A 26,908-nucleotide genomic window follows, 5' to 3' on the forward strand; every position below is an offset into this window, starting at 1 on the left:
AACCACGGGAAAAGCGTCCTCCATTCACTATTTAACTGCATAGATGACATGTATTTTTACATGTCATCTATGCTAATGGTCCATTCCAAATCAAAACAAATTTCACACATGTAAAGACGAGATTCAATCAAGAATAGTGTAATGGGTGACTTAGCCTATCGCTTGTGAATGCGCAATGCGCGCCGTTGCGTCTCCGATGTTTGCCGGTCACTTGTAGCCTGTGAGAGACCCGATCACTTGACAGAGAGCCATGTAAGTGAGAGGTGTCTCGGAACGCAGCCGGGAGAATGGAATAACAATTATATTCAGCCCAAGGGCACAACAGCCATTGGCCGCAAATGGCATAGATTTCTTTTAGGGGGCGTTACTGCCACAAAAGGGGATACAGCCGGGAAATTAAAGGAATTATCAAGTGCTTGTCATATTGTGAATGAGAACTGATGAAGTGTGTACAGCCTGCACAAAAAAATAGGCAGAGCTCATGCCTTTCATGCAACTTTTTTTCAAATCTTCATTAGTCGCCTTATGCAGCCTTAGAATGTACTAAAAATCAAAACATATAGCCCAACATTTGTATCACAACTGTTACATAAATAACTCTAAATGAAGCATATAGGAGTACCTGTTCCTTTGTTAACCACTCAACACAGAATATCTGCATGTGCTCAAATAGGAAATATAATTAATATTTTATTCAGCTATGTTCTATTGTATTCGTCATACCACAGACCTTTGGAACATAAACATTTTATAAAAAGTCTAATAAATCCATGTAATATAGCCTACACCATCACAATAAATCAATTATTTATTTTAGATGTCTTAAAATGCACGATATGAAGAATATGTCTTCTTTCAGAAGAACAGAATAGCATACTCTGAGTTGTCCTGATCTGGCTATGCCATATGGCTGTGGGCCATTTTTTTTCCAGGTGCGTGGTAGCGGCTGAATAAAACGAGAAAAAAGAAGAAACACTGCTCTTGATAGTGTCATTGATCTTTAATAAGCTTTATGTATCGGCCTTACGGCCTTCGCCAGAGATTTTGTGAGGTAAAAAAAAAAAAAAACGTGTGTATCCCTAGCCCCACCCACATCTGTTCCATGCATCGAATGGGGTTGAGTCGAGGGAAAACAAATAAGTGCTACCAAATATAGCAATATGCATTTCATAAATATTCTAATAAAGTGTGTACCTAAAATGTATTAAACACGTCTGTAAAACCACTGAGGACATCGACCTACCAAGCAAGTTTTCATAAATTGACTGAGAATACAGATGGAGCCTACAATAGGGAAAAACGTCAGCTTTCGTTCAGAAATGGAATGAAATCCTCAACAAATGTTCTTTTTTAGATTTAATGCTATTAATTGTTGAACATGTGTCAAAGGAAGTAAGAGGTTGAAGTCACACAGACTGTTTTTCTAGCTCGAAAGCAGCACAACAAGGCTCCACAAAAGAAAATAAACTATGTAGGAGAGGCAAGTGGTCAAAAAGGGGACCAGGAACACAGGCCGTGGACACGGAGCGACAGCAGGACTCGGTTATTAACCTCTCCAAGAAAGTTCTCAGAAGCGCAAGTCTCAGTCTTATTTAAGGGCCTCTAGGACAGCTAATTCTGTCCTATAGTTAACAACTCCTCGATTAATACCTATTAGGTTTGTGGAACAAGAAGCCATGTCAGTATATATGAGAAAATCAAACCACATTCAGAAGGACCTCACTAGGACAGAAGAACAGGCACTTAACCTTAGATGAATGTGGTCGTTTTAGACTACGAAAAATCCAAAGAAGAGATTCAGACACAATTCATTACTGAACGTTTCTATAGAAAACTGAGTTTTTATCCCACACAGGTGTTCCAAAAGGATAGGGCTCCAGATTAGCGCATATATTAAACAACCTTATCTCAAAACATGAATATGAATACCTTTGTACCATAAGTCCATGCCAGTACATTTTGCCGAAATGACACAAACCTAAGGCACAAGGCAATTATCCTGACGACAGACCAGTGGTTGCAGGAATAGGCTCAATGCTAGAACCATTGTCGAACTTCATAGACTCTTTTATTAAATCTCATGTGCAAGCAATGCCGTCATATGTGAAAGACTATAAACTTCATAAACAAGATTTCACCAATAATGGGTTTAACAGAAGACCATATTTTAGTCACATTAGATGGTGAGACTATATACCAGCATTCCCCATGGGCCAAGCTTTGAAAAACTACAAACCTCAGATATCCCACTTCCTGGTTGGATTTTCCTCAGGTTTTTGCCTGCCATATGAGTTATGTTATACTCACAAACATCATTCAAACAGTTTTCGAAACTTCAGAGTGTTTTCTATCCAATACTACTAATAATATGCATATATTAGCATCTGGGACAGAGTAGGAGGCAGTTCACTCTGGGCATGCTATTCATCCAAAAGTGAAAATGCTGCTCCCTATCCCAAAAAGGTTAAGAACAGATTATTTTATAATGACGGCCTACACCGGCCTAACCCAGACAATGCTGGGCCAATTGTGCGCCGCCCTATGGGACTCCCGATCACGGCCGGTTGTGTCGCAGCCCAGGATCGAACCAGGGTCTGTAGTGACGCCTCTAGCACTGAGATGCTGCGCCACTCGGGAGCTTTGTGGCAACAGTTTGGGGAAGGCCCTTTCCTGTTTCAGCATGACAATGCCCCTGTGCACAAAACGAGGTCCATACAGAAATGGTTTATCAAGATCGGTGTGGAAGAACTTACAGCCTGCACAGAGTCCTGACCTCAACCCCATCGAACACCTTTCGGGTGAATTTCAACGCAGACTGCGAGACTGTCCTAATCACCCAACATCATTGCCCGACATCACTAATGCTCTTGTGGTTGAAAGTCACTGCATCAATGTTCCTACATCTAGTGGAAAGCGAGTGGAGGCTGTTATAGCAGCAAAGGGGGACCAACTCCATATTAATGCCCATGATTTTGGAATGAGATGTTTGAGGAGCAGGTGTCCACATACTTTTGGTCATGTAGTGTGTGCATATTAGAACATATTTTATAACTAACAATCAATTAGACAGTCAGAGAATTGCAAATTCCAAAAACTGTGCATTCAGTGCACATGCCTAGTGATTTATGTTTGAGCAGAGGAACACAGCATTAGCCATGGCAAAATGCATAGAATTGCAGGAAATTAGCTTTAAAACGGCATAATGTCCTTTATGCCACCAAGATACCTTTTCCAGCTAATACTGTTAGAATTTACACATCCTCTTCCAATGAACTGTGGAATCAAAATAATGAAATTATTTTCCAAATGTATTAATTTTAAAATGTTGTTTACTTATACTTGCCATCATTTAACTGATAATAAGACGAGACATATATTTCTGCTAACTTATATATGATGGGGGTTGCCCAGGGACCCCCGGGGCAAGAAAAGTTTGAAAACAACTTGCCTTACCAATATACCCAAATAAACTGCCAAACCAACAAAATATAGTCAATCCAACATAACATCAGCAACTAAACCTGGCAAACTTATTTTTGAACCCTCCCAGAACACAGAGGTGGGTATGAAGGCTGTGTGGTACGGACCCAGGGTGCTGGTGGAGGGGGCGGACGCAGAAACCTTCACCGAGGGAGAGACGGTTACCTTCATCAACTGGGGCAACATCATCATCACCAAGATCCACAAGTAAGTTGAATAGATTTTTGGACGTGCAACTTTTTACAGGAAGTTAATCAAGAGGGCTTGCCTTGGCAAGTGTTCACCCAGTCCCAGAAAGCTACATTATCAGGGAAGCTACATTATCAGTGCAGCAGTGAAACACCATATTGAACTAATCTAGATAAGTTGTACTGTGGCTCTCCAGAAGATGCACAACTAGGATCACTGGCATAGATACACTATGTAACTCGTCTCTCTGTCTTCTCGCTCTCTGTGTGTGTAACTGATGTATCGCATTGAAAAGGCTTAAGTGAAATTTTACCAAATGTAGAAGGAAGAAAATAAATATCTCAATTCCCTAACTATTATCCCCTCATCTCTCTTTATCGTGGTATGATCCAGAGATCCCAGAGGTAAGGTCACCTCCCTGGAGGGCAAGCTGAACCTGGAAAACAAGGACTTCAAGAAGACCACCAAGATAACGTGGCTGGCCGAGACCCCCCACGCCCCCCTGCTGCCCACAGTCTGTGTCAACTACCAGCACCTCATCACCAAGCCCGTCATGGGCAAGGAGGACGACTTCAAGGAATACATCAACAAACAGAGCAAGGTGGGTGTGTGAATGTGGAATGGTCAATCCTGTGGGTGTGTATGTGGGAGGGGGGGTTGGCTGCCTATGCGGTATGTATGAGAGAGTGTGTGCATGTGATGTGTGCTAAACTCTTACAAGAAGGGCTTAAGTAGTTAGTAAAGATCATTTATTATGATTAGAGCAGATCTCATTGACCAGTATGAAGAATCACTTGTAATTCTTCCTGAAGACTGAACAGGGTTCCCCTCTCTCCCATCCTTGCTTTTTCTCAGCTGGAGGAGAAGATGCTGGGAGACCCATGTCTGAAGGACCTGAAGAAGGGTGACATCATCCAGCTGCAAAGGCGGGGATTCTACATCTGTGACCAGCCCTACGAGCCAATCAGGTTTGTCCTATCTTCTCTGCAAGGTCTTCATGAATTTTTACCAGTTTTGGGAGGGATGCGTGGGTGAATGGTGAGTTTAATGGATAGAAGGAGGGTTGGACGCAGACCTGGGTTCAAATGCTCTTTGAAATACTTTGAGCATTTGCTTTACGCTGCCTGGACTCTCAGATCGACAGGGTTTGAAGTTTGGGGATTGTTCTTTTGGACAAACATTGGACACTAGGAGAGAAAAAAATAAAAAATAATAAACAGCTGTGATAAAATCAATTTTCACTACATGTCAATAATGTGGTCTCAAAATACATAAATCATTTGAGAACATGAATGTGGAAGTTAACTTCTTACGGATAGGCGGGACAGTTGCATCTCACTTGGGCAAAAAAACGGAAAATGCAGCGCGGCAAATATATATATTTTTTTAAAGATATAAAATCAAACTTTCATTAAATTACACATGTAAGATACTCAATTAAAACTACACTCCTTGTGAATCCAGCCAACATGTCAGATTTAAAAAAATACTTTTTGGCAAAAGCAGAAGAAGCTATTATCTGATGATAGCACCAGCAGTAAACAAAGGGGCTAGCATATTTCAACCCTGCAGGCGCTACACAAAACGCAGAAATAAAATATAAAACATGCATTACCTTTGACGAGCTTCTTTTGTTGGCACTCCAATATGTCCCATAAACATCACAATTGGTCCTTTTGTTCGGTTAATTCCGCGAGCAGTGTTTCAGGAAGCAATGCGGCTTGGTTGAGTTGTGTTTCAGAGGAGACACAGCTCTCGACCTGCACATCTCCCGAGTCCGTACAGGAGTTGCCGCAATGGGACAAGACTAACTACCAATTGGATATCAAGAAATTGGGGAGGAAAAGGGGAAGATATATATACCCCAATACTGTGTGTTATGATATTTACACTATGAGCCCAAATGTAAAGCAAGTGACGTGCTAAGAACATTCAATTCTGGGGGACAGCCTTTTTTAGGGAACGTGAAATCGGTGTCTTCATATTCGAGATTAGTATTCCTCACCAGAGTAAGATCGATGTGACATTGTATTGCCAACGAGTATGGGGAAGTCCTGAGGGTAAAACGTTTTTCCTTCGCTTCTGTCCAACAGATGTTTTCAGAGACATAATAAAACATAGGAGGTTACAAAGTAGAGCTTCAAAGCTGCATTTTGGTGTGTGGCTTGTCAGGGATTGTTCCAAATTCACGTTAATGTTTTTTTTTTATACATATATTTTTTAAATTATGAACTCAACAAATACAAAAAAAAACAGAAATATACAAATGACAGTACATAAATCTAACAAATGCTTTTATGGTGCATATTGCTTTTTTGTTTTTACATTTACTGATCATTTCAAAATATTATTTCAATTCTACCTTAAATAATGTGAAAAGGGGTTTGTTCTCTGCCCACTTCATTTTATGGACAAAGAATCTTCCATGAAAGATAAACAGGTTAACAATGAAAGTTAAATCGGGGTCCATATCATTTGGTTCAAAATAAAACATAATATCAGAGTCTTTTAAAATAAAATCTTCTAACTCACACCAAATCTTCTGAAATAAGCGCAGTCCCAAAATAAATGGTCAAGAGTCTCTGGGTCACAATCACAAAATACACATTTGTTATCAATAGGTATTTTAAATCTGTGTGTAATAAAGGTCTTTACAGGGTAGATTCTATGAATGAGTTTGTATGATACTTCTTTCACCTTATTAGATATGCAAAATTTACCAGATAACGAAACTTTGTTCCAGTTCACTTGTCCTAGGGCTGCATTCCAGTACATTTTAGCAGAGGGAATAGTAACATATTGACATTGTTTCCTTATATACATGTTATTACATTTACAGTTTAAAATGTCTATTCCTTGAGGCTACAAAATCCTCAACAGTTGCTCTTGGAGTACTGTTATATTATCCTAAAAGAAGAGAGCTGTCCCTAAAGGTGCTATTAACAACTATTCTATATTCCTCAGGAGTGAATGTAATATTGTGTGTTCTAATAAATTCTGGATAATCATATAGTTGTCCATCATTATTCAATAATTGTTTAACCCAAATAATGTTGTTGTCAAACCAGTTCTGGAAAAACCAAAGACTTGTTTTTGTATTTTATGTCTTTATTATTCCAGATTGTATACCTATGAGGGGAAGAATTGTGTTTGTACATGAGGTTCCAAGTTAGAAGTACTTGTTTATGAAAGTTTGCAAGCTTAATAGGGATTTTAGTAGCCATATCGAAGTTGCATTTAAGTAAGAATTCTAGACCACCAATTTGTTGGAATATTAAAATAGGGATGATAATCCAGGTGCAATCCTTATTTCTTAAATAGTTTTGTATCCATTTAATCTTAAATATTATATTAGAGGTTTTAAAATCCAGAGCATTCAACCCTCCCTCACCTTGGGTGCTACATATTACCGCTTTTCTAAAATAATGAGGTTTATTCCTCCATATGAAGTTAAATAATGTAGTATCAACCATTTTAGTTACTGACGGAGGCAAGGGAGGTATACACTAATCTGGACAGACCTTCAGATTTTGACAAAAATACACGTCCAGATAAAGAAAGATCTCTTAATAACCAGGAGTTAAATATCATTCCAAATTTCTCTACAATAGGAGAGAAATTTAAGTTGACCCTTTCTGATCTTTGCTAACTGTAATACCAAGATATGTGATCACATCTTTTACAGGGATATTACATACTGAGTTTCAGGCGCATCTTTTCAACGCAAATAATTTACATTTCCTAATATTCAGAGATAAACCTGATACATGTGTGAAGGCATTAATACACTCAATAGCTTTCTTGACTTCATTATGATCTTTCAAAAACAAATTCTGGTGTCGTCAGCCAATTGTGAACATTTAATCTCTTTGTCTTGTATCTGAATACCCCTAAAACTATCCTTACTTATATGAAGTGCCATAACTTGTGTGACCAATAGAAATGAGGAGAAATTGGGCTCCAAATTCACGTCACCACCCGTTTTCAAGATGAGATGCTAGTTAGCTGTGCAAGGGAGTTTTTGTTTGCCGCTGTTTGCTGAGGTAACACTATTGTGCCAGCGGCAAATGTTGTGATTGATGGTTTAATTTTTTCAAGTGTAAACTACCAGAATTCAGTAGCTACAGACCTACAATCTATAAAAACAGAAATACCAGTGAATTGGAAATGTGTCCCATCTATCTTGCTGTGCAGGTGGCAGGCAAGCAGCTCAATCTGGTCTCAGCCTAGGCTAATTATTTGATGGAAATGGTGTAGTTTATCCTCTCATCAACAGCAAATATAACATTACAATGTAACACAACTCAGGTGTAGGCCTACCTTAGATTACTTCTATGTTATTAGACTAGAGTATCCTTCTGAGTTATGTTGTATTCAGTACCAGCACAGCCTAACTGTGATATATAGCCTAACTGTTAATAATAGGTAAATAGTTAACCTGCTTTTTTTTCAAGATTATTTAATCCCAAGTATATATGTACTCTGTCACCCCTGGTACGTGTTCAAGGGTGTCCCCTTGCTCCATAGTGTAAACATTCTTCATTGCTTAAGCATATGGCACTGTACACTTTATTTATTCTATTTTCTTTATTTTCCTGTACATCAGTACAGAACCAGTCAACAGTTTGGGCATACCTACTCAAGGGATTTTATACATTGTAGAATAATAGTGAAGACATCAAAACTACGAAATAACACATATGGAATCATGTAGTAACCGAAGAATAGTTACACAAATCAAAATATATTTTGGGTTCTTCAAAGTAGCCACCCTTTGCCTTCATGGCAGCTTTGCACACACTTGGCATTCATGAAGAATGCTTTTTTTTCAACAGTCCTGAAGGAGTTCCCACATACTACTACTACGTACTACTACCATTCCTCAGGTCGTTGCTGTAATTGAGAATGTGTTCTCAGTCAATTTACCTGGTAAAATTAGGGTTAAATAAATCAAATAAATATGCTGAGCACTTGTTGGCTGCTTTTCTTTCACTCTGCGGTCCAACTCATCCCAAACCATCTCAATTGGGCTGAGGTCAAGTGATTGTGGAGGCCAGGTCATCTGATGCAGCACTCCATCACCCTCCTTCTTGGTCAAATAGCCCTTACACAGTCTGGAGGTGTGTTTTGGGTCATTGTCCTTTTGAAAAACAATGGATAGTCTCAGCAAGCGCAAACCATCCGGGAGGGTGTAACGCTGCAGAATGCTGTGGCAGTCATGCTGGTTAAGTGTGCCTTGAATTGTAAATAAATCACTGACCGTGTCACCAGCACAGTACCATCACACCACCTCTTCCATGCTTCACGGTGGGAACCACAAATGCGGATATCATCCGTTAACCTACTCTGCCTCTCACAAAGACACAGCGGTTGGAACCAAACATCTGAAATTTGGACTCATCACACCAAAGGACCGATTTTCACCGGTCTAATGTCGAATGCTCTTGTTTCTTGGCCCAAGCAATTCTCTACTTTCTTATTGGTGTCCTTTAGTAGTGGGTTATTTGCAGCAATTTGACCATGAAGGCCAAATTCACACAGTCTTCTCTGAACAGTTGATGTTGAGATGTGTCTGTTACTTGAACTCTGAAGCATTTATTTGGGCTGCAATCTGAGGCTGGTAACTCCAATGAACTTATCCACTGCAGCAGAGGTATGTTCCATCATAACACTTGATGGTTTTTGCGAGTGCACTTGAAGAAACTTTCAATGTTCTTGACATTTCCTGGATTGACTGACCTTCATTTCTTAAAGTAATGATGGATTGTCGTTTATTGTTGCTTATTTGAGCTGTTTTTGCCATTATATAGACTTGGTCTTTTAACAAATAGGGCTATCTTCTGTATACCACCCCTACCTTGTCACAACACAACTGATTGGCTCAAATGCTTTAAGAAGGAAAGAAATTCCACAAATGAACTTTTTAACAAGGCACACCTGTTAATTGAAATGCATTCCAGGTGACTACCTCATGATGCTGGTTGAGATAATGCCAAAAGTGTGCAAAGCTGAACAAGGCAAAGGGTGGCTACTTTGAACATTTTTTTCGCTTTCTACATTTTCACAGTTTTGATGTCTTCACTATTATTCTACAATGTATAAAATAGTAAAAAATAAATAAAACCCCTTGAATGTCCAAACTTGACTGGTACTGTGTGTGTGTGTGTGTGTGTGTGTAACTGTCAACACACACACACAGTACCAGTCAAGTTTGGACATTCAAGGGTTTTTCTTTATATTTACTATTTTATACATTGTACAATAATAGTGAAGACATCAACTGTGATAAAACACATATGGAATCATGTAGTAAGCGAAAAAGTGTATATAAAGCTTTTACCAATGCTGCTACTGCTCATGTTTGCACTGTTACTGTACACTTATGACCATATAAGTCACCCTTGCTGCACTGAGTACCATATCAATAATGCACCAAGATACTGATATTTGAGAGAGAGAAACGCCCCCGTTGATGTGTGGGGAGGGCTTAATTTTTCTGGTCTTAATGCCCTGACAAAAATTAACTGTCAACTTCCTGATGGCGATTTAAGCTAAACTCGGCAAAAAAAGAAACGTCCCCTCACTGTAACTGCGGTTATTTTCAGCAAACTTTTGTAGATATTTTTATGAACATAAGATTCAACAACTGAGACATAAACTGAACAAGTTCCACAGACATGTAACTAACAGAAATTGAATAATGTGTCCATGAACAAAAGGGGGGTAAAAAGCTGCATTAAGTACTGCAGTGCATCTCCTCATCATGGACTACACCAGATTTGCCAGTTCTTGCTGTGAGATGTGACCCCACTCTTCCACCAAGGCACCTGCAAGGCCCTAGCCCTCACCCGCCGATCCGACAGGTCGCAGACGTGCTCAATGGGGTTAAGATCTGGGCTCTTCGCTGGCCATGGCAGAACACTGACATTCCTGTCTTGCAGGAAATCACGCACAGAACGAACAGTATGGCTGGTGGTATTGTCATGCTGGAGGGTCATGTCAGGATGAGCCTGCAGGTAGGATACCACATGAGGGAAGTGGATGTCTTCCCTGTAATGTACAGCGTTGAGATTGCCTGCAATGACAAGATCAGTCCGATAATGCTGTGACACACCGTCCCAGACCATAACGGACCCTCCACCTCCAATCTATCCCACTACAGGCCCTGGTGTAACGCTCATTCCTTCGACGATAAACGCGAATCCGACTGTCACCCCTGGTGATACAGAACACTTTTGGCCTGTCCTGTTTCGTCCAGCGACGGTGGGTTTGTGCCCATAGGTGGCGTTTTCCGGTGATGTCTGGTGAAGACTTGCCTTACAACAGGTCTACAAGCCCTCAGTCCAGCCTCTCTCAGCCTATTGCGGACAGTCTGAGCATTGATGGAGGGATTGTGCGGTCCTGGTGTAATTCGGGCAGGTATTGTTGCCATCCTGTACCTGTCCTGCAGGTGTGATGTTCGGCTGTACCGATCCTGTGCAGGTGTTGTTACACGTGGTCTGCCACTGTGAGGACAATCAGCTGTCTGTCCTGCCTCCCTGTAGCGCTGTCTTAGGTGTCTCACAGTACGGACATTGCAATTTATAAAGTTGACTAGAATACAGTATATACAAATGAAATGAGTAAAGCAGTATGTATACATTATTAAAGTGAGCAGTCATTCCATGTTTATGAATGTAGGACAGCAGCCTCTAATGTGCAGGGTTTAGTAACTGTGGTAGCTGGCAAGTGATTGCTATTTAACCTCTCTGGGATATGTGGGACGCTATAGCGTCCCACCTGGCCAAAAGCCAGGGAAAATGCAGAGCGCCAAATTCAAATAAATTACTATAAAAATCAAACTTTCATTAAATCACACATGCAAGATAGCAAATTAAAGCTACACTTGTTGTGAATCCAGCCAACATGTCAGATTTCAAAAAGGCTTTTCGGTGATAGCAAACGATGCTATTATCTGAGGATAGCACCTCCGTAAACAAAGAGAGAAATCATATTTCAACCCTGCAGGCGCGACACAAAACGCAGAAATAAAAAATATATTCATGCCTTATCTTTGACGAGCTTCTTTTGTTGGCACTCCAATATGTCCCATAAACATCACAAATGGTCCTTTTGTTTTATTAATTCCGTCGATATATATCCAAAATGTCCATTTATTTGGCGCGTTTGATACAGAAAAACACCGGTTCCAACTTGTTCAACGTGACTACAAAATATCTCAAAGGTTACCTGTAAAATTTGCCAAAACATGATCTGTGTTTTTTCCTTTTGGAAGAAAACAAACCGAAGCATTCTTTCAGGTCACGCGCCTCTATCTAACAGTACACTTCAAGTGACCCTCGTTCAAGATGGCCGTACTTCTTCATTACACAAAGGAATAACCTCAACCAATTTCTAAAGACTGTTGACATCCAGTCAGGAACTGCAATAAGATCCCTTAGAAATCTGGATTCCCAATGAAAACCCATTGAAAAGAGTGACCTCAAAAAAAAAATATGAATGGTTTGTCCTCGGGGTTTCGCCTACTAATAATATACATATCTTATCTTCTGGGGATGAGTAGCAGGCAGTTGAATTCGGGCATGCATTTCATCTGGACATGAAAATACTGCCCCTGTCACCAAGAAGTTAACAGCCTGAAGGCCTTGAGATAAAAGCTGTTTTTCAGTCTTTCAGTCCAAGCTTTGATGCACCTGTACTGACCTCACCTTCTGGATGGTTGCAGGGTGAACAGGCCGTGGCTCGGGTGGTTGATATGCTTGATGATCTTTTTAGCCTTCGAGTGACATCGGGTGGTGATACAGCCCGACAGGATGCTCTCAATTGTGCATCTGTAAAAGTTTGTGAGGGTCATAGGGGCCACGGCCTCAGCCTCCTGAGGTTGAAGAGGCTCTGTTCTGCCTTCACAACACTGTCAGTGTGGGTGGACCATTTAAGATTGTCAGTGTACGCAGAAGAACTTCAAGCTTTTCACCTTCAACACTGCGGTCCTGTTGTGGATAAGGGTGTGTTCCCTCTGCTGTTTCCTGAAGTCCACGATCAGCGCCTTCATTTTGTTGACGTTGAGGGATAGGTTATTTTCCTGGCACCACTCCGACAGGGCCCTCACCCCATAACATAACAAGGATTTAATGATATGACTACCCTACCTTAAATTATTGGTTTTAAATGATTGTAATTATGTATACCGTACTGCCTCATTGATTGAACATTTGCATAATATTGCAATTTATTTTCATACATTTTACTTTTATTTGACTCAACTCTTATCTCCATCAGCCCTGAAAATATCATAACAATATGAAAGCCCTATCTTGAGATATTGGACAAAACGTGTTGAAATCAAGTATCCAGACAGATGACTTGGTGCCACTTTTCACTAGGGATTAACATTGACCAGTCCGCTGACATTTTCCGATCACTTGAAAACAAGCTATCTCAGCATAAGTCTTGTTCTCATGAAATTAAGAACCACTGTTTCATTTTAGCCCCTATCACCCTGCCACTGGCTCAAATTCTAGTCAAGGTCAATCAAGAAAATTATTATTCAAAATAAGATTTGAACCCAGGTATGGTTGGATGCTCCTTTTCAAAATTATTATCACAGTGACTCTGTGAAATTAAGCCCTACTACATTGTTCCAGTGTGCCAGCATGAGTAATGTTACCCTGGTGTTTTGGCCCAGTCCCTATAGCTGTAAGGAGAGTCCTTGTGTGCTGCTGTACATCCCCGACGGCCACACCAAGGAGATGCCCACCGCTGGCTCCAAGAGCAAGAGCCAGGCCGCCACCACAGTGAGTTTTGTTACCTACCCGTATACTAGAGTTACACTGCATTAGGGAAGGAGAGAGGAACTAACTACAGGCTCATCTCAATAATCTATAGTGGTTTCATCTAGTTTTCTCCTCCCCTTCATCTGCACTGGTCCAAAGATATAGGATGGCTGATGCTCACCAGACAATTTTCTATCAACTGTCATGATCTTTCTGATTAATGCAGATAGGAGAGGCAGTTGTTAGTCAAATAGAGCTTGAATCACTTCACATTTTTCAGATGCATCTTGTATTCTTATATATTAATGTAGATTTGATTATTGTACAGTGGCTTGCAAAATAATTCACCCCCCTGGCATTTTTCCTATTTTACAACCGGGAATTAAAATGTATTTTGGGGGGTTTGTATCAGTTGATTTACACAACATGCCTACCACTTTGAAGATGCAAAATATTTTTTATTGTGAAACAAGCAAGAAATAAGACACAAAAAAACAACTTGAGCGTGTATTCTAACTCCTTGTCTCCTCTCCTCTTAGCCCGCCTCCACAGCCAAGTGCAAAACCGCCCCGGTCTCTGCCCCAGCCCCCCCTACCGCTAGCGACGCCAGCACCGTTTTCTCCTGCATCTTGGCTCAAGGCGAGAAGGTGCGCGATTTGAAAACCACCAAGGCCCCTAAGGAGGAGGTGGACAAAGCGGTGAAGGAGCTGCTCTCACTCAAGGCCCAGTTCAAGCATCTGACTGGCCAGGACTACAAACCAGGCATGGGCCTGCCCGCTAGCTCCGCCCCTCAGAAGGCAGCACCCCCTTCTTCTGACTCCGCCTCCTGCCCCTTTTCTTGCGTCACCCAGCAGGGGGAGTTAGTGAGGAAGCTTAAATCCGAGAAGGCTCCCAAGGTTTGAGTCTATTTTTCTGTTTATCATTTGGTGCAGGAACACCCCTAAATAACTGACATGAAATGCTATTGTATCGTTGTGGTAAAAAAAAATCCAGATTTGTAGCTACTGTACATTTTTGGAATTTGTCTGTCTGTTAGTACGTACGTTAGTTACATGTGATATCTTAGACACCCACTGGCCTGATTATGACGAAACGTTAGTGAATGATGCTTCTTGCCATAGATCCAGAATGTTCTGAATTACACTGATTGGATGCGGAGCGTCGCTACACAGCTATTTTCAGGTCTCTCCAGAGGTGTTCGATCGGGTTTAAGTTCTGGCTCTGGCTGGGCCGCTCAAGGACATTCAGAGACTTGTCCCGAAGCCACTCCTCCGTTGTTTTGGTCGTGTGCTTAGCATCTTTGTCCTGTTGGAAGGTAAACCTTCGCCCCAGTCTGAGGTCCTGAGCACTCCTGAGCAGGTTTTCATCAAGGATCTCTCTGTACTTAGCTTCATTCGTCTTCGAATGAAACACCATTATGCTTGGTAATATGGAGAGGTGGTACTCAGTAATGTGTTGTATTGGTTTTGCCCCAAACATAACACTTTGTCTTGTGGGAACTTAACAATACAAACTCAATATGTTGCTCACAATCACATGGACAACCAAAACAAGAAGGGGTGGCAAAGCCACTCGTAAGGGGTTCTAAAAGACAAACTAAATGAAAAACCCTCAACTTAGGATAAGGTATAAAAAGACTATTTAGCAGTTTTATTTATGGCTTGGGGGTAGAAACTCTCTCGGATCCTGTTGGTTCGAGAGGCGATGCTCTGGTACCGTTTGCTGGAGGGTAGCAGAGTGAACAGTCTATGGTTAGGGTGGCTGCAGTCTTTGGCAATTTCTCAGGCCTTCCTCTGTCACAGCCTGATATAGAGATCGTGGAAGGCATGGAGCTCAGCCCCAGTGATGTACTGGGCTGTACGCACCATCCTCTGTAGCACTTTGCGGTTAATGGCGATTTATTTGCCGTACCAACTCATGATGCAGCCAGTCAAGATGCTCTCTGGTGCAGCTGCACAACTTTTTGAGGATCCAAGGGTCCATGCCAAATCTTTTCAGCATCCAGAGGGGGAAGAGGCACTGCTGTGCCCTTTTAATGACTGTGTGGACCATGTTAGAGCCTTCAGTGATGTGGACGACAAGGAACTTTTAAGCTCTCGACCCGTTCCACAACAGCCCCATCAATTTGGATGGGGGCGTGCGCTCCCCTATTTTCCTGTAGTCCACGATCAGCTCCTTGCACTAACTGACGTTGAGGGAGAGGTTGTTGCCCTGGCACCACACTACTAAGGCTCTGACCTCCCTGTAGGCTGACTCATCACCACTGGTGATCAGGCCAACAATCGTCCTGTTGTCAGAACTTGATGATCGTGTTGGAGTCGTGCATGGCCAAGCAGTCTTGGGTGAACAAGGAGTACAGGAGGGGACTAAGCACACACCCTGAGGGGCCCCAGTGTTGAGGATCAGTGTGACTGTGTTGGTGCCTAACCTCACCACGTGGTGCCGGCCCATCAGGAAGTCCAGGATCCAGTTGCAGAGGGAGCTGTTCAGCCCAGGGTCCCTAGCTTTGTGATGAGCTTGGAGGGGACTGGTGTTGAACGCTGAGCTGTAGTCTATGAACAGCATTCTCAGTTATTTTCCTTCTTGCATTGGGTCTTGGATGATGGTGTGTCATGAACAGCCTTTCAAATCACTTCATAATTACAGATGTGAGTCCTACAGTCGATATTCATTTTGGCAGGTTACCGTTGAGCTCTTGGGAACGGGGACAATGATGGTCAGCTTGAAACATGTTGTGATGACAGACTAGTACCTAGGGAGATTGAAAATATCTGTGACGACAGCGGTTCTGTGCATGCTTTGAGAACGCACCCTGGTATTCCGTCTGGCCCGGCTGGGCTTTGTGATTGTAAACCGGCTTAAATGTTTTGCTCACATCAGCCACGGAGAGTGAGATCACACTCATCTGGTAAAAAAAAATTGCTTTCGAGCAAGGCATAAAAGGCATTTAGCTCATTTGGGAGTTCTGCTTGACTGTTTGTTTTCCGTTATGGTCAGCAAGCCCTGCCACATATGATGAGCGTCTGAGCCGGTGTAATAGGATTCCGCCTTCCTCATATATTGTCCTATTGCATGTTTGATGTCTCGTTGGCGGTCGTGGCAGGCTTTTTCATGTCTTGTTCTTTGTAAGCAGTAGCTCTATTCTTTATGCCAGTAAAGATATTGCCTATAATTCATGGTTTGTATACCTTCTTATAGTCACTTTGGAGACAACATTGTATATGCACTTACTGATGAAGCCCGTGACTGTTGTGGGAACTCCTCTATGCTATTGGTTGAATCCCGAAACATATCCCAGTCTGTACTAACAAACAGTCTTGCTTCATCTGACCACTTCCTTATTGGTTGCATCACTGGAACTTCCTGTTTGATCTTTTGTTTGCAACCCGGAAGCAGAAAAATGGCGGTATGGTCAGAGGTGCCGAAGGGAGGAAAAGGGACGGGTCTAGAGTGTTAGTGGCCCTAGTGGCGCAGGATACGTGTTGGAAGAAGTAAGGTAGGACAATTTACAGTCTCCCCATGTTAGTCTCTGCCCACTAGAAACACTGCCTCCGGGTGAGCCGTTTCTTGTTTGTTTATGGCCCCATTCAAATTTCTTTGAGTGCCAGGGTGGTGTTGGTTTGTGGAGGTATGTAGACAGCGGGGATAATTATGGATGAGAGTTTACAATGGGGTATTCTATATCAGGTGAGCACAAGCTTGAGATCTCCTTCACACTGGAAGCAGCACGTCAGTTGTTATTTATGAAAATACACTCCACCTCCTTTCGACTGCCGCTTCAGTTCTTTCCTGCCTCTGCTGTCCTTTCCTGCCGTTGCATGGAAAATCCACTGAGTACTACTTGCATAGCATCATCATCCAACCACGTTTCAGTAAGACATGTAATATATCAGCTTTGCTTGAAACGTGTCGGTATTACAGACTGGGCCAGGGAGCAGTTTACAATGTCAGTGAAGACCCTTGCTAGCTGGTCAGCGCATGCGCTGAGTACGCATCCTGGTAATCCGTATGGCCCTACGGGCTTGTGAATGGTAACCTGTTTAAAGGTCTTACTTACATCGGCTACGGAGAGTGAGACCACACAGTTGTCCGGAACCGTCTAATGCATCTCGTCTAATGCATGGTTCAATGTTTACCTCGATTAGCACCAGAGCCGGTGTAGTCCGATTCTATGTTACTCGTGTATCGATTTATAACTTTCCATAACGCACACACAGGGGCACACCTCTTTAGCGCCACATCTCCCAACAGAGCAACTAAAAAAAGATCTGGCTCCAAAATATATATTTTGTCATGATTCCTCTCGTCCCTCCTGTTGCTAGCGGTCCTTTTTAGGGAGGGGGAGGGCGTGCGCGCGCAATGTTAAAAACAATGGGGGGGGGTAATGATGTATCACATTGTTTTATGGGTACTTTGTCACGATTGGCTAAAAATCGCCCAACCCTATTGTGAGCTATCAAGTTTTGATTTCCAACGAGAGGAAAAACACTTTTTTTTCTCTCATTGATCCACGCAATTTCAGTTTAAATAATTGTCCAGTGGGGCTGCATAATTCGTGGGGGGCAGCATGTTTACTGTTGGCTTGTTTTTAATTGATTACATTAGATTTAGAATCCTGAGGTGAAATAGCCACCACAATTGTAGTTCCTCCAAGTAGAACATTGCAAATGTGTTTCTTTGTTTTGAGGTTTTCCTGCCGAAAATATATGATATATTTATTTTTTATACTCTCTCTCTCGTGTTCTCTCCAGGACCAGGTTGATGCAGCAGTCAAACAGCTGCTGGCTTTCAAAGCTGAGTTCAAACAGATCACAGGACAAGAGTACAATCCAGGGATGATCCCTCCTGAAGCTGCTCCAGCCAAGAATGCCCCCACTGCCTCATCCTCCTCTCCCTCAGGCCTATATGAAAGTGTGACCAAACAGGGAGACACTGTTAGGAAGCTTAAATCTGAGAAAGCACCCAAGGTAAGGTGGAGAAGTGTTCACTATAACGCTTTACTTTAACCCCGCAGGCATTGGATATTATTATGAGGTTGTAATGGACTCGTCACTCCTATTTTTTTATTTATTTAACTGTTATTTAACTGGGCAAGTCAGTTAAGAACAAATTCTTATTTTACAATGACGGTCTACCCCGGCCAAACTCTCCCCTAACCGGGATGACGCTGGGTCAATTGTGCGCCGCCCTATAGGACCCCCTATCACGGCCGGTTGTGATACAGCCCGGGATCAAACCAGGGTTTGTTGTGATGCCTCTAGCACTGAGACGCTGTGCCTTAGACTGCTGCACCACTCGGGAGCCTGTTATTTTTGTATTATCTCTGTATTTGCTCCAACTGTTCATAACTGCTCTATACATTTTTAGCTCCTTCATCCCTGATTTCTTCTCCCTAACCTCTGTATTTGATCAATCACTCCACAAAGGACCAGGTTGATGCTGCCTTGAAGGAGCTCTTAGCCTTGAAGGCAGAGTACAAACAGGTGACAGGTCACGACTACAAGCCAGGAGCTGTCCTAGCCCCTGCTCATGCCCCAGTCCAGAGCAACCCAGCTCCCACAGCCACTTCTGGCTCAGGCATCTATGAGCGTGTGACTCAGCAGGGTGACCTGGTGAGGAAGCTGAAGACCGAGAAGGCCCCCAAGGTGAGACCAACAAGAAGGGATGATAGGTTGACATACATTAGGCACGCGTGGGATAAAATGCTTCATAAAATATTGAATGGACATCATGCCTGCTCTATTGCAACATCTCTATCGGCAAAATTCTTTATTTTATAATATGAACAGCTTTATTAATTCATTTTTGGTAGTTTAAAAGAAGGTGACATGAACCCTTTTATCTTTGTCCCCTTCCCCTCAGGACCAGTTGGACACCGCTGTCAAGCAGCTGCTGTCACTCAAAGCGGAGTACAAGCAGGCGACTGGCCAGGACTACAAACCAGGCGTGGCCCCAGCTGTCAGCCCTGCCCCTGTTCAGGCTAGCCCCGCCCCCCAGGACCAGTCTGGTTCCTCCCCCCAGGCACTCTTCACCCAGGTTGTCCAAAAGGGGGAGCTTGTGAGGAAGCTGAAATCAGAGAAGGCTCCTAAGGTAAGTGGGATTTTGTTTCACTTTGCTAACCTTTGACTAAAAATGCTGAAAGCGTGTTGGCGAGAAGCTATTCAGATGAGGAATACTGGAGTTTTGGTGCAGGTACCTAGTATAGCTAACTATAAATAATAACATTTATTGTATAAATATTTGCAAACAATTATTAATCAGGTTTAAGTCTTTATATTGTGATTTAGGGATAACCCTAATTGCTAGTAGATTGGTGAAATGCCACAGGCAGACCTCATAACGCAATATAAAATGCCACCAGGACCAGGTGGACTGTGCCGTGAAGCAGCTGCTGGCCCTGAAGACTCAGTACAAGACCCTCACCGGAGAGGACTACAAACCTGTGGCTGCCACTGGAGACTCGAGCAGAGAGGACAAGAACCGCAAGGACCGAGAGAACAAGTCTGAGAAACAGGCAGGAGGAGGAGGAGGAGGAGGGAAGAAGCAGCCAAAGGGAGAAAAGTGCAAGGAGGCCTCGTTGGGAGGCACAGGGGGAGGAGGAGATAGTGGTCCCAAGAAACAGACAAGGTGAGAGAGCAGGATTGATGGATGAATAGAAATCATTGGTACTTTAATGGAGTGAAGATTTGAAGATAGCTGGATAGATGGCAGAGATGGAGCGAGAGAGAGTGTTGAACATAGGGGGTGTACTGCTGAATGGATGTGGTCCTGTATGATCAGTTGGTAGAGCTTGGCGCTTGTAACGTCAGTGTAGTGGGTTCGATTCCTGCTGAGGTCACCAGTAAGAAAAAGTATGGCAGCAATCATAATATTCTTACCTGTATGGTTTGACCTGCTGCGCAATAAGCTCAACCCATTGCTCCTATAAATGTTTCAAATTGTTATCGCACACAGTGGAATACCGTTAGGGCCTTCAATGCATTCAGAGGAGGCCTAATAATATTTTAAATGAACATTGCTTTATTGAAAATTACGTGTGAAAATTAATGCTCCGTGATGGAAACGCTAGCCAGGAGTGGTCATCTGGGATTGCGGTTAGCTAGTTGCGAAGATCCAGATGAAAATGTTTGTGCTTAGTGGGAGTATCATTGGCTTTTCAACAAGACAATGACCCAACACACCTCCAGGCTGTGTAAGGGCTATTTGACCAAGAAGGAGAGTGATGGAGTGCTGCATCAGATGACCTGGCCTCAACAATCACCCGACCTCAACCCAATTGAGACGGTTTGTGATGAGTTGCACCGCAGTGTAGACATTGTTAATGTTGTAAATGACTATTGTATCTGGAAACGGCTGATGTTTAGTGGAATATTTAATTGAATATATACGTAGGTGTACAGGGGCCCATTATCAGCAACCGTCATTCCTGTGAGAATTAAAAAGAAAGGCTAATTGATCATTAGAAAAATCTTTTGCAATTATGTTAGCACAGTTGAAAACTGTTCTGATTAAAGAAGCAATAAAACTGTCTTTAGACTAGTTGAGTATTTGGAGCATCAGCATTTATGGGTTCGATTACATGCTCAAAATGGAACCTGTCCTTTTCTTCTGAAACTTGTCTGTCTATTCTTGTTCTGAGAAATGAAGGCTGTTCCAGAAACTGAAGATCTCTTACAATGGCGGAGTTCCTCTGTCCAGTGTCTGTGTTCCTTTGCCAGATCTGCAAAGAAAAGGCCATATCTTGACTGACCAATAAAAACTAAAAATTAAAAGATGGGCAAAAGAACTCCAGACACTGGACAGAGGAACTCTGCCTAGAAGGCCAGCATCCCGGAGTCTGTTGATATTGAGACTGGTGTTTTGCAGGTACTATTTAATGAAGCGGCCAGTTCAGGACTTGTGAGAGGCGCCTGTTTCTCAAACTAGACACTCTAATGTACTTGTCCTCTTGCTCAATTGTGCACCGGGGCCTCCCACTCCTCTTTCTATTCTAGTTAGAGCCAGTTTGCGGCCGTTTCCAGCTACAATAGTAATTTACAACATTAACAATGTCTACACTGTATTTCTGATAAATTGTATGTTATTTTAAATGGACAAAAAAATGTGCTTTTCTTTCAAAAACAAGGACATTTCTAAGTGACTCCAAAGTTTTGAGAGGTAGTTTATGTGGGAACTCCTTCAAGACTGTTGGAAAAGCATTCCAGGTGAAGCTGGTTGAGAGAATTCCAAGTGTGTGCACGCACAGCTGTCAAGGCAAGGGGTGGCTATTTGAAGAATCTAAAATTGTTTTTGGTTACTACATGATTCCATATGTGTTATTTCATAGTTTTGATTTGTGGTCTACGCTGTTATTCTACAATGTAGAAAATTGTAAAAACAATAAAGTAAAACTCTTGATTGAGTAGGTGTGTTGCCATGAAAACTCAAATGTATTAGTCTAAAACTAACTTTGAGTAATCGATTATATACACCCCTAGCAAACAAACTAATCGATTCTGAAAAAATTCCATTGAACTTATCACTGATATTCTGTTTTTTTTGGGAGGGTTTTTTGCAGCTGGAATGATGTGAAAATTGTGAGTTAAGTTAGCTAGCTAAAAGTTTGGCCTTCAACCTTGTTGGCTCAATTATGAAAAGTTATCAACTCATTACAAAGTGTATCGATAGTTTTTTTTGTTTTAGCTGATACTAATTAAGTGCTATAATTGCGTGGTTGACTTGATCTGAATGAGCTGGGAGTGTATTGCATTTTTAAAGAATGATCCTATGCATGTAATGGTGATTTGGGATGGCAGGCTGTGGCCAGATGAGGTTGTTGTTGTTGCGTGCATGTGAACGCAAAACATTTTTGGACTAGACTCTATCTACCAAGAGTTTCTATTTTTCGTCTATTTACCACCACAAACCGATGCTGGCACTAAGACGGCACTCAACGAGCTGTATAAGCCCATAAGCAAACAGACTGATTACCAGGACCTATACACAGAGCATGCGCTGACCAACTAGCAAGTGTCTTCACTAACATTTTCAACCTTTCCCCGACCGAGTATGTTTTCTGTACATTTGCCCATTTGCTGTTTCAAGCAGACCACCAATAGTCCCTGTGCCCAAGAAAGAAAATGACTATCATCCCAAGCACTAATGTCGGTAGCCATGAAGTGCTTTGAAAGGCTAGCACGACTCTAAAACCAACACCATCATCTCGGGGAAACCCTAGACCCACTCTATATTCGCATACCACCCCAACAGATCCACATCGCACTCCACACTGCCCTTTACCAACTGGACAAAAGGAACAGAATGCTGTTCATTGATTACAGCTCCAGTGTTCCACACCATAGTGCCCACAAAGCTCATCACTAAGCTGAGGCCCATGGTACTAAACACCTCCTTCTGCACCTGGATCCTGGACTTCCTGACAGGCGGCCCCCAGGTTGTAAGGGTAGGCAATAACATATCTGCCACGCTGATCCTCAACACGGGGACCCCTCAGGGGTGCATGCTTAGTCCCCTCCTGTACTCCCTGTTCACCCACGACCGTGTGGCCAAGCACGACTCCAAAACCAAGTTTGCTGAAGACACAACAGTGGTAGGCCTGATCCCGACAACGATGAGACAGCCTATAGGGAGGAGTTCAGATACCTGGCAATGTGGTGCCAGGACAACAACCTCTCCCTGTGAGCAAGACAAAGGAGCTGATCCTGGACTACAGGAAAAGGAGAGCCGATCACGCCCCAATTCACGTTGAAGGGGCTGTAGTGGAGCGGGTTGAGAGTTTCAAGTTCCTTGGTGTCCACATCACCAACAAACTAACATGGTCAAAACACACCAAATCAGAGGGCACGACAACACCTTTTCCCTCTCAGGAGACTGAAAAGATTTGGCATGGGTCGCTAGATCCTCAAAAAGTTATACAGCTGCACCATCGAGAGCATCTTGACCGGTTGCATCACCGCCTGGTATGGCAACTGCTCGGCATCTGACCGCAAGGCGCTACAGAGGGTAGTGCGTACTGCCCAGTACACCACTGGGGCCAATCTTTCTGCCATCCAGGACCTATAGACTACTACACTGTTGCTACTTGCTGTTTATTATCTATGCATAGTCACTTTTACCCCTACCTACACATTGACTCGGTACCGCAATTTTATTGTAACTTTCTATTACATGTTTTACTTTAGTTTATTTATGAAATATTTTCTTAGCTATATTTCTTGAACTGCATTGTTAGTTAAGGGCTTGTAAGTAAGCATTTCACGGTTAGGTTTACACCTGTTGTATTTAGCTCATGTGCCAAATAAAATGTGGTTTGATTTGAGCCGGGCGGTATGGAGTTGTGCCAGATAGGACTTTGGCTGTGTAAATGTGATGAATTACATAGGCTATTTGGCATAATGATTAACTTAGGAGCCATGCTTCTGAAGGCCAAGGCCCAATAGGCACAGTCCGCTACTGATCACACAAAGTAAGCCAAATGCAAAAAAGCACAGATCAGAGATAAGACTTAACTCACTATAATCTGCACTGTGATTTAATTTGAAAATGTACTTGGGTAACATCGTAGGTTCTAAGGAGCTGATTATTTAACCTGGGTTAAGTAAAATGAACAATGCAAAGGCATTGGATAATACGCCTTCCCATCGATTTCACATTTATTGGTTATTTTGCTAATTTCTCACTGCCATTTGCTCATGCAAAATATCACCCTAATGATGTGTATGTCTTTTCCTAATTCAGACTGGGGCTGGAGGCTAAGAAGGAGGAGAACCTAGCTGATTGGTACTCTCAGGTGAGTGTGTATGCGTGTACTGTATATACAGGGCCTTCAGATAGTATTCACATCCCTTAAACTTTTCCACATTTAGTGGTTACAAAGTCGGATTAAAATGGATTTATTTGTCATTTTCTGTCAATGATCTATACAAAATCTCTGTCAAAGTGTAAGAAAAATTTATGTTAGAATCACCATTGGCAGCAATTACAGCTGTATCTTGACAGTCTTTCCACACCTGGATTGTGCATCATTTGCCCATTTTTCTTTAAAAATAATTTGAGCTCTGTCACCATTGGTTGTTGATCATTGCTAGACAACCATTTTCAGGTCTTGCCATAGATTTTCAAGCAGATTTAAGTCAGAACTGTAACTCGGCCACTCAGGAACATCCACTGTCTTCTTCAACTCCTGTGTAGATTTGGCCTTGTGTTTTTGGTTATTGTCCTGCTGAAAGGTGAATTCTTCTCCCAGCGCCTGGGGGAAAGCGGTCTGAATCAGGTGTTCTGAGCGTATCTATTTTATCCTGAACAATTCCCCAGTTAACGATTACAAGTATACCCATAACATGAAGCATCCACCACTATGCTTGTAAATATGGAGAGTAAGTACTCAGTAAGGTTTTGGATTGGGTTTTCCCCAAACATAACATTGAGGACAATCAGGGGAGAAGGGCCTTGATCAGGAAGGTGACCAAACATAACCTTGAGGACAAAAAGTTATTTGCTTTGCCACATTTTTTGTAGTATTACTTTAGTGCCTTGTTTTGCAACAAGGATGCATGTTTTGGAATATTTGTTTTCTGTACAGGCTTCCTTCTTTTCACTTGGTCATTTAGTTTAGTATTGTGGAGTAACTACAATGTTGATCCATCCTCAGTTTTCTCCTATCACAGAGATTCAACTCTGTTATTGTTTTAAAGTCACCATTGCCCTCATCGTGAAATCCCTGAGCGGTTTCCTTACTCTCCAGCAACGAAGTTAGGAAGGACACCTGTGTCTTTGTAGTGACTGGGTGTATTGATATTTATTTATTTATGATCCAAAGTGTAATATTAAATTCCTGATTTTAAGTTTCCCTATTTCTGTTATTACGGTGCTATTACTCAGTTATTAGTGCGCCTGCGACTGTGTCTCTGTTGATGGACCTGGCCTGAGTGCAATGGCAACCTGTATTGTGGAAATACGGTTTAGTAAACGTTGTTAAACTGAAACCTAGTCGTTGTCATATCTTCATCATGCTCAAAGGTATATTCAATGTCTATTTTTATTATTATTTAAATGTACCCATCTACAAATGTACCCATCTACAAATACAGTGCATGCGGAAAGTATTCAGACCCCTTGACTTTTTCCACATTTTAAGTTACAGCCTTATTCTAAAATGGATAGACTTTTTCCCCCTCATTAATCTACACACAATACCCCATAATGACAAAGCAAAAAAAGTTTTTTAGAAATGTTCGTACATTTATGAAAAAGAAAAAAACCTGAAATGTCACATTTACAGTATTCCAGACCCTTTACTCAGTACTTTGTTGAAACATCTTTGGCAGCGATTACAGCCTCAAGTATTCTGGGGTATGACGCTACAACCTTGACACACCTCTATTTGGGGGGTTTCTCAAATTCTTCTCTGCAGATCCTCTCAAGCTCTGTCAGGTTGGATGGGGAGCATTGCTGCACAGCTATTTTAAGGTCTCTCCAGAGATGTTCGATCGCGTTCAAGTCCGAGCTCTGGCTCGGTCACTCAAGGACATTCATAGACTTGTCCCAAAGCCTCTCCTGCTTTGTCTAAGCTGTGTGCTTAGGGTCCTTTGTCCTGTTAGAAGCTGAACCTTCACCCCAGACTGAGATCCTGAATGCTCTGGAGCAGGTTTTCATCAAGGATCTTGCTGTACTTTGCGCCGTTCATCTTTCCCTTGACCCTGACCAGTCTCCAGTCCCTGCCGCTGAAAAACATCCCCACAGCATGATGCTGCCACCACAATGCTTCACCGTAGGGATGTTCCAGGTTTCCTCCAGATGTTACGCTTGGCATTCAATCCAAATGGTTATCTTAATTTCATTAGACAAGAGAATCTTGTTTCTCATGGTCTGATAGTCCTTTAGGTGCCTTTTGGCAAACTCCAAGCGGGCTGTCATGTGCCTTTTTACTGAGGAGTGGCTTCCATCTGGCTACTCTACCAAAAGGCCTGATTGGTGGAGTGCTGCAGAGTCCTTCTTGAAGGTTCTCCCATCTACACGGAGAAACTCTGGAGCTCTGTAAGTGACCATCGGGTTCTTGGTCACCGTCGTGACCCCTGTCCAAGGCTCTTCTCCACCGATTGTTTTGTTTGGCCAGGCGGCCAGCTCTTGGAAAAGATTTGGTGGTTGCAAACTTCTTCCATTTAAGAATGATGGAGGCCACTGTGTTCTTGGGGACCTTCAATGCTACAGAAATGTTTTGGTTCCGTTCCCCAGATCTGTGTCTTGACACAATCCCTGACTCAAAGCTCTACAGATAATTCCTTCGACCTCATGGCTTGGTTTTTGCTCTGACATGCAGGGTCTTGAATCTGTGTTTGAAATTCACTGCTCGACTGAGGGACCTAACAGATAATTTTATGTGTGGGGTACAGAGATGAGGTAATCATTCAAAATCTTGTTGAACACAATTATTGCGTCCATGCAACTTATTATGTGACTTTTTAAGC

General features: G+C 42.3%; 1 protein-coding gene across 2 annotated transcripts in view; it reads left to right on the plus strand.

The window, feature by feature from the left end:
* Nucleotides 1-26,908, plus strand: part of eprs1 (glutamyl-prolyl-tRNA synthetase 1) — a 79,897-nt gene that overhangs the window by 46,481 nt on the left and 6,508 nt on the right. For both annotated transcript variants that reach the window (XM_064954283.1, XM_064954284.1), the window contains 10 exons: nt 3,551-3,687; nt 4,063-4,270; nt 4,525-4,637; nt 13,355-13,463; nt 13,982-14,338; nt 18,194-18,409; nt 18,869-19,087; nt 19,305-19,532; nt 19,804-20,069; nt 24,180-24,231. In XM_064954283.1, coding sequence (XP_064810355.1) covers nt 3,551-3,687; nt 4,063-4,270; nt 4,525-4,637; nt 13,355-13,463; nt 13,982-14,338; nt 18,194-18,409; nt 18,869-19,087; nt 19,305-19,532; nt 19,804-20,069; nt 24,180-24,231 — 1,905 coding nt within the window. The remainder of the gene's footprint in view (nt 1-3,550; nt 3,688-4,062; nt 4,271-4,524; nt 4,638-13,354; nt 13,464-13,981; nt 14,339-18,193; nt 18,410-18,868; nt 19,088-19,304; nt 19,533-19,803; nt 20,070-24,179; nt 24,232-26,908) is intronic.

This window comes from Oncorhynchus masou, chromosome 32 (assembly GCF_036934945.1).
Source record: "Oncorhynchus masou masou isolate Uvic2021 chromosome 32, UVic_Omas_1.1, whole genome shotgun sequence".
Classification (NCBI taxonomy): domain Eukaryota; kingdom Metazoa; phylum Chordata; class Actinopteri; order Salmoniformes; family Salmonidae; genus Oncorhynchus; species Oncorhynchus masou.